We start from the raw sequence: 8,066 nt of genomic DNA, 5'->3' as shown, positions 1-8,066 counted from the left end.
GTTAGGAGAGTGGATGTGGGATGCAGCCCAGGGCGTTTATGGTGGAGCAAGACACTCCCCTGCAGGAGTGCAAGCAAGGGCACGGGGCCATCCCCCCATTCCTGGTCCCAGTGGTTCTAGCAAGCACTGCGTCCCTCCCAGTTAAGCCTCAGCTATAGCTACACTCACTACATTAGTCTGTCTGTCCCCTTTCCCTCTGCAGCTTGGCTGCCCCAGCCCCTAACCCCCAGAACCCGATCTCCCCGCTGCTCTCAGCCTCAAGTTGGGCTCAAAGATTAGGGACACATACCCTCTGCCCCACCTCTAGGGATGAAGCCAGAAGATCCCAGAGGCCTTAGAAAATCTCCTGGCTCCACCCAGTACCCCGGCCTCCTTTCTGTCTCCTCTCTCTTCCCCCCTCCGCCTTGCTCCTCCTCACAGACTGCCGGGAGAGGCCTCTTGGGTGTTAATTTGCAGTCACCTAATCAGCATTTGTTGTACCTGGGAACTTGCTCTGGATAGAGACCTGGGGAGGAGAGCAGGAGAGAGAGAAGCTTTGACGCTAAGGTGTTCAGGGGCGGGCCCTGTACTGATGTTTCCAGCTTGGCCAGGGCCCCTCCAAGCTGCAGCTCTCATAGTGCAGGGACCTTAGCGTGTCTCTGGGGCAGGGAAGAAGTGGGTCAATGAAACACTGTGTGTATGGGGGGCTGGGGAGCGGAGGCAGCAATTTTGGTCCTGGGCCCCAATTCTCAGCCTGCTGGACTAGAATCTGAGGATGGCCTGGGCTGGGGGCCGTGTGGCCTGGTGGGTTGACCTGGCCCAGCCCCTGCCTGGGTGGTAGGGTGTCCATGGGCCTGCACTGGCGGGGAGGGGGGCAGTCTGGGCCCAGACTTCGGTGCTGTCTGGAGGTGAGGCAGGGCCTGGCTTCTTACAAGAAGGCGTCCAGGCTGGCCCAGTCATTCAGGTCAGAGGCCAGTGTGGCATCCCCGGCCTCAAAGAGGGGCTCGGGGGGCAGGGAGCTACGGGTGCTCTCGTCCCAGGGGTGCTCCAGGAAGGATGGGGCCAGGAAGGTCTCATCAAAGTCCAGGCTTTCGGTAGCCTGCTCCACTGGAGGCCCCAAGGTAACAGGGCAGTCGATGTGGTGGCCATGGATGGTGAGGTCCACGTCCCCGTGTGAGGCAGGGCTCAGCGGTGGGATCAGCTCCAAGGTCTCCAGCATGCCCAGCTCCCCGTCCAGCATGCCAGCGTCCAAGATGGCCTCCCAGTCAAAGTTGCCCTTGAGGGGTTCCAGCTCAGCCTGCTCCTCCTGGGTCAGCAGCAGGGGGCTGCAGGGCCGCGGGACCTTGGCCTCCTGCTTGGGCAGCGGTTGTTGACGCTTACGTCCGAGCCTGCCCTCGCCTGCACCCCAGCCCGCCTCCCCAGTGGCCTCCTCGAACTCCTGCAGCAGCTGCTGGGCCTCGGTGCTCACAGTCAGTGGCCCGGCCCATGGGGCGGCGCTGGTCTCTGGCGTGGCCTGGCGGGCAAAGGCCGGGTGGATGTGGACTGGGGGCAGCCGCCGCTTCTTCAAGGCCCCACTCAGCAGCCGCTCGGCGTACTGGGGGTCGATGCGCCAGAAGCCCCCCTTGCCTGGCTCGTCCTTCTCCCGAGGCACCTTGATGAAGCCCTTCTTCAGGGACAGGTTGTGGCGGATGGAGTTCTGGACACAGGGAGATAGGAGAGAAGGAAGACAGCTGGGAGAGTGGGTGGGGTCAGTGATGGGGGGCTCCTAGCGCCACTGCCAGTCCCACCACCACCTTCTCTCCGATGGGGGCAGGGGAGACAGAAGCGCTGCTCTGAGCGGGAGGCTCTGGGACACCCGCCACGGCGCACCAGGAGCTGGGAGTGCTGTCGGGGGCTTTTGTTCCCATTTGCCAGGACATCTGCCTGCTCAGTCATCCGAGCCCTGAGCCGCAGGGTGGCTCTCAGTGCCAGCCTGTCCTGCCCTCCCTCCCTTACCCCGCTGCTTGCGGCCTCTGGTCAAAGGCCTTGGCTCCCCCAGGTCCTGGACGGCCATCTCCCACTGCCTGGGCCTGGCTGGCCTTCTCTGTTTGTGAAATGAGTGAGTGGGTGTGAGGGTGTGTGTGTGTGGTGGGGGATGAAGTGTGGGAGGATCTGATGACTTTCCTTGTTTGTAGAGCCGGCTGCTGGCCTGGGACCTCACCCACCATGTCCCCCTCCTCCCACCCCAGGCTCTGAGGCCTCAGTTGATTATTACCCAGCCAAGAGCATAGCGCTCATTCCTGGGGGCTCTCAGGCTTGGGGTAGGGTGGGGGGTGGTGGAGGGTCTCTGCTTTCTCACCAAGGTTACAAATGGTACCTGCCCCAGGGTCAGGGCCCAAGCAAACGTGGAATAGCTGTGATCACAGGAACTCTGATCCTGTGACCTGTGCCACAGGGAAGGATCTGTGCATCCTCAGGCTCTTTGTCCCCAAGGAGCCCCTGATCCTGATGGTCGAAGAGGCTGAGGGCAGTGTGTGCCCAGCCTGAATCACCATCCTGCCTTGTTCACGCCTGGGTGCACAGTCCAAACCACGCTGGGGCACAGGGGTCTGGGGCCTGGTGGGTGGGGCCGGCAGGTGAGTAGTGCGCCCTGGCAAGACTGGGAGGTTTACATGGTGGTCTGGGCCCCTTGGCTGCTCTGTGCCAGGTTCCGGAGACTTGGAACATGAAGCCAGTGTGGGAGGAAAGAGCCCCTGTGGAAAGCACGTGGCTGAGATAATTGTCCCCGCAGGGAGGTTGATGAGAAGAGGGGGAGGAGTGTAGGCAGGAAACTAGGGAGGGCTTGGGGTGGGGGCTGGCACAGCAGCTTTCGGAAGGCCCCGTAGCCCTTCCACTGGGACACAGATGGCCACCACACCCTGCAGCACACCCCTCTCCCCTCCCAGAGCCCCTCCAGCCAACTGAAAGCAGGCTGGATGCAGAGCCGGGCAGCAACCATGCTCTGCCTCCAGTCAGGCCCTGACAAACTGACCTTGAGGAGGGTAGTGTGTAGGAATTCCAGGACTTGGGACACAAATGTGTCCCTCAGTCCATCAACCTACCCTGGGGGGCTGTGTCCACGCATAGTTCAGCCCTGGTCTTTGGGCTGAGCCTGCCGGATGAGGGACAAGTTCTTTCCACTTGAACCTCTATGTCGGCACCCCTGCAGCCCTCTGAACATCCTATCCTCCCTCCTCCGTCTCTGAAGTCAAAGGGGCAGCAGTCCAAGCACTGGGCTCCCTTGAGGTCCTTCCTGGACGGCCTTCCTCTCTCGGGGCCCTGGCCGTACCGCGCCTACTTGGCCTGCGGATCTGGGATGTGAGTCCAGTCCGCGCGGGCATGGGCAGGGAGGGAGGGAGTGCCTCCCTACCTGCCAGGTGGGATCAGCGTGGCGGAAGTAACAGAAGTTGTCTGTGATCCACTTGTAGATGGCCGACAGGGTGATCTTGGTGGCCTTGCTGGCCTGCATGGCCATGCAGATGAGCGTGGCATACGAGTAGGGCGGCTTCACGTGCGGGTTGGTGGCGTAGTCCACGTCGTCGGGAGGCGAGGCCTGCAGCCCCGAGGGGGCGCTCCGCGGCGTGCACAAGGACGTGGGCTTGCCGGGTGTGTGCGGCTGCCCCAGGCAGGCGGGGTCCGCCGCCAGGGGAGACCCCGGCTCGGCCGAGCCTGACAGCTCGTGGTAGCCGTGAGGGTCGGTGTCCCCTGAAGGCAGGGCGGGGACCTCGGCGTTGAGAATGGAGAATTCCTGCAGCCACTGCAGGCTGGTCAGGCTGTCATTCAGGGCGTTGGACTCCTCCAGGCCGCCTTCCGGTCCGGCCTCCTCCGCTGCCCCTGCTCCCGAGACGCGTAGCCAGCTCTCCGCCATATCTGCGGGCACTCTCCGAGGGGGCTGTCAACATCCACGAGCCGAGCCGAGGGTGGCCGCCGAGCTCTCCGGCCCGCTGACTCCCGCGGCTTCAGTTACGCAGCCTCCCGGAAGCGGGCTTCCATCCCGCGATCCGGGGGTAGCCTCCTCCAAAGGGAATGTGGTGCCTGCGGGGACCAGAACGGGAACTGAGCCCTCTTTCCCCACCCCCGAGGGGAGAGTGTGGGCGAGGGGGGAGGCTCTTACTAAAATCCTTCCTGCAGCTGGGGAGGATCTTTTACTGCCGAGGTCTGGGAAACAGAAGGTGTGCCCGGGGGTCCGACCCACAGGGGGTTCGCCTCGCTCTTTTCCTCTTGGATCTTTTAGAGGAGACTTAATTAGCCAAACGAGGGAATAGTGTAGGGGCATGCGAGGCCACCCCTTTCTCCCTCAAAGCGGGGAATTAACCCCCCTCTCTCCGTCCACAACCAATGGAAATGGGGCGAGAGAGTCCAGGAGGGCAGTACGACGGGTCGGGGGGCGGGGGAGGTCGTCTGATCTTTGAAAAGGGATATTAGGATGGGGATCAAGGGGAAGGAAGGAAACAATACAGAGAGTTATAAGGGGGCGGGAAGTGAGTGTCCCCCAAACGCCTCTGATGTCAGTCCCCGGGCCCACCACTTCCGTCGGGGACCGATGGGAGAGCGGGCTGCTACTGACGACCTCCCTTCCCATGGCCTGCAGCCCTCCGCGTCCCTTACCTGGCTCAGAGCGCAGCCCGGGCCAAAGGAAGGTTCTCAAAGAAATTCCTCCCACCGCCCACCCTCACCGCGGCTCTCTGCTCCCAGCTCGAGGGCCCAGCCAGCAATCCTCGTCGCCACTCACGCCCGCCGGCGCCTCTCTGAAAGCCAGCGGCCAGGGACCTGCACTCAGTCGCCGCTCACAAGGCGTCTCCTGCTGCCGTGGCGACGCCCCGCCCATATAAACAGCTTCCGCTTCTGCCATTGGCCAGGGCATCTCCAAAGAGACCGCGGGCTCTTAACCGCTCTCACACGCGGTAACTCTCTTCCAGCTCCCTCCTGCCGCCCTCTCCTGCGCGCGACCCAGTCCCCTACCCGCCATCGCGTCCCGGCTCCGCGCATTCCCGCCCGAGGGCCCCGCGCAGGGCTCGGAGAGGCGCGCGGCTCGGCGCTCCCGCAGAGGCCCCGGGGCCCTCGGCGAGCAGTTTGCCGCGGGAACCGTACTCCGCCCCACCCCCTTCCCATCTGGGCTGCTCAGAGGTGGCGACGACTCCTGGGACGCAGCCCGTGGCGCGGGGGCCAGGGCTGGGTGCATGCTTGGGGCTTTCCTTTCCTCTCCTCTGGGCTGCGAGTGGCACTTACTCACGTTTCTGCGGCCTGTCCCTGTCTCCCGACCGAGTGTCGTCTTGGTGCCCGCAAGCAGGTCTGACTCTCCGATGCCACCTGCCGCTCAGGTCCGCAGAAACCGCAGCCCCGGTCGCAGACACCCCAAGGCGGCTAGGGTAATCCAGTGTTTCCCGGTAAGCGCTCCCTCCCCGCCCCGTCCTCAGCAAGATTCCCAGAAGCTGACATTCCAGAGGCTTCTTCGCAAGTGCTCTCCCTCCTTTCCAGATAGCCGAGGAAACAGAGCCGGTGGGTGAAACCCAGGAAAGCCGTGGACTTGCCAAATTCTGTGACTGGGGTCATTTGCCCCATTAATTTCACCAGCCTTTAAGTGACGCACTAACGGTGGACTGTGGTCCTTCCTCCTCCCCTCCCCCAGCCTCCCTCTAGTCACCAGCTTTCCTGCTCTTCAATTATTGAGGAGCAGCAGTTGGAAGTTCTCTGGTTGAAGGGGGTGGGTGGAGGTGAGGGCTCCTTATCAGGCCTCTGCGCAGAAGCTGTGCCCAGGGGATGGTACACCAGCTCCCACCCAGAAACATGTCTTTCCCTCTACCCCTTGCCCTCTCTCACTCCTCCATGTCCAGCTTGTCTTGAGTCAAAGTTTTTTTTTTCTTCCCAAGTATTTATTGTTTTTATTTTTATTTTATTTTTATTTTTTATTAGTTTCTGCTTTTTAACAAAGTGAATCAGTCATACATATACATCTGTTCCCACATCCCTTCCCTCATGCATCTCCCTCCCTCCCACCCTCCCCATCCCACCCCTCCAGGCGGTCACAAAGCACCGAGCTGATCTCCCCATGCTCTGCGGCTGCTTCCCACTCTCTATCTACCTTACGTTTGGTAGTGTATATATGTCCATGCCTCTCTTTCGCTTTGTCACAGCTTACCCTTCCCCCTCCCCATATCCTCAAGTCCATTCTCAAGTAGGTCTGTGACTTTATTCCTGTTTCACCCCTAGGTTCTTCATGACATTTTTTAAAAAATTCCATATATATGTGTTAGCATACGGTATTTGTCGTTCTCTTTCTGACTTACTTCACTCTGTATGACAGACTCTAGGTCTATCCACCTCATTACAAATAGCTCAGTTTCGTTTCTTTTTATGGCTGAGTAATATTCCATTGTATATATGTGCCACATCTTCTTTATCCATTCACCCGATGATGGACACTTAGGTTGTTTCCATCTCCGGGCTATTGTGAATAGAGCTGCAATGAACATTTTGGTACATGCCTCTTATTGAAGTATGGTTTTCTCAGGGTATATGCCTAGTAGTGGGATTGCTGGGCCATATGGTAGTTCTATTTTTAGTCTCTTAAGGAACCTCCATACTGTTCTCCATAGTGGCTGTACCAATTCACATTCCCACCAGCAGTGCAAGAGTGTTCCCTTTTCTCCACACCCTCTCCAGCATTTATTGTTTCTAGATTTCTTGATGATGGCCATTCTGACTGGTGTGAGATGATATCTCATTGTAGTTTTGATTTGCATTTCTCTAATGATTAATGATGTTGAGCATTCTTTCATGTGTTTGTTGGCAGTCTGTATATCTTCTTTGGAGAAATGCCTATTTAAGTCTTCTGCCCATTTTTGGATTGGGTTGTTTGTTTTTTGGCTCTTGAGCTGCATGAGCTGTTTTTAAATTTTGGAGATTAATCCTTTGTCAGTTGCTTCATTTGCAAATATTTTCTCCCATTCTGAGGGTTGTCTTTTGGTCTTGTTTATGGTGTCCTTCGCTGTGCAAAAGCTTTGAAGTTTCATTAGGTCCCATTTGTTTATCTTTGTTTTTATTTCCATTTCTCTAGGAGGTGGGTCCAAAAGGATCTTGCTGGGATTTATGTCCTAGAGTGTTCTGCCTATGTTTTCCTCTAAGACTTTGATAGTTTCTGGCCTTACATTTAGGTCTTTAATCCATTTTGAGCTTATTTTTGTGTATGGTGTTAGGGAATTATCTAATCTCATACTTTTACAGGTCCCTGTCCAGTTTTCCCAGCACCACTTATTGAAGAGGCTGTCCTTTCTCCACTGTACATTCCTGCCTCCTTGATCAAAGATAAGTTGACCATATGTGCGTGGGATTATCTCTGGGCTTTCTATCCTGTTCCGTTGATCTATCTTTCTGTTTTTGTGCCCGTAAAACAGTGTCTTGGTTACTGTAGCTTTGTAGTGTAGTCTGAAGTCAGGGAGCCTGATTCCTCCAGCTCCATTTTTCATTCTCAAGATTTCTTTGGCTATTCGGAGTCTTTTGTTTTTCCAAACAAAGTTTGAAATGTTTTGTTCCAGTTCTGTGAAAAATGCCAGTGGTAGTTTGATAGGGATTGCATTGAACCTGTAGATTGCTTTGGGTAGTAGGGTCATTTTCACAATATCGATTCTTCCAATCCAGGAGCATGGTATATCTCTCCAACTATTTGTATCATCTTTCATTTCTTTCATCAGTGTCTCATAATTTTCTGCATACAGGTCTTTTGTCTCCTTAGGTAGGTTTATTCCTAGGTATTTTATTCTTTTTGTTGCAATGGTAAATGGGAGTGTTTTCTTGATTTCACTTTCAGATTCTTCATCATTAGTGTACAGGAATGCCAGAGATTTCTGTGCATTAATTTTGTATCCTGCTACTTTACCAAATTCATTGATTAGCTCTAGTAGTTTTCTGGTAGCATCTTTAGGATTCTCTATGTATAGTATCATGTCATCTGCAAACAGTGACAGCTTTACTTCTTCTTTTCCAATTTGGATTCTTTTATTTCCTTTTCTTCTCTGATTGCTGTTGCTAAAACTTCCAAAACTAAGTTGAATAAGTGTGGTGAGTGTGGG

The 8,066-nt window shown here is 56.3% G+C and overlaps 1 protein-coding gene across 1 annotated transcript; it reads right to left on the bottom strand.

Moving 5' to 3' along the window:
- Positions 1 to 907: 907 nt before the first annotated feature.
- On the bottom strand, positions 908 to 3,865 carry LOC308610161 (forkhead box protein J1-like; the record flags this gene model as incomplete). Its single annotated transcript, XM_081259411.1, has 2 exons — positions 908 to 1,675; positions 3,368 to 3,865. The coding sequence occupies 2 exons, from the start codon at positions 3,863 to 3,865 to the stop codon at positions 908 to 910; spliced, it is 1,266 nt and encodes a 421-aa protein (XP_081115537.1).
- Between the last annotated feature and the right edge of the window lie 4,201 nt (positions 3,866 to 8,066).

This window comes from Mesoplodon bidens (genome assembly GCF_964165515.1).
Source record: "Mesoplodon bidens genome assembly, contig: HAP1_SCAFFOLD_84, whole genome shotgun sequence".
Classification (NCBI taxonomy): Eukaryota; Metazoa; Chordata; class Mammalia; order Artiodactyla; family Ziphiidae; genus Mesoplodon; species Mesoplodon bidens.
The sequence above is the reverse complement of the archived record's forward strand: the minus strand, read 5'-3'. Positions and strand labels throughout refer to the sequence as shown.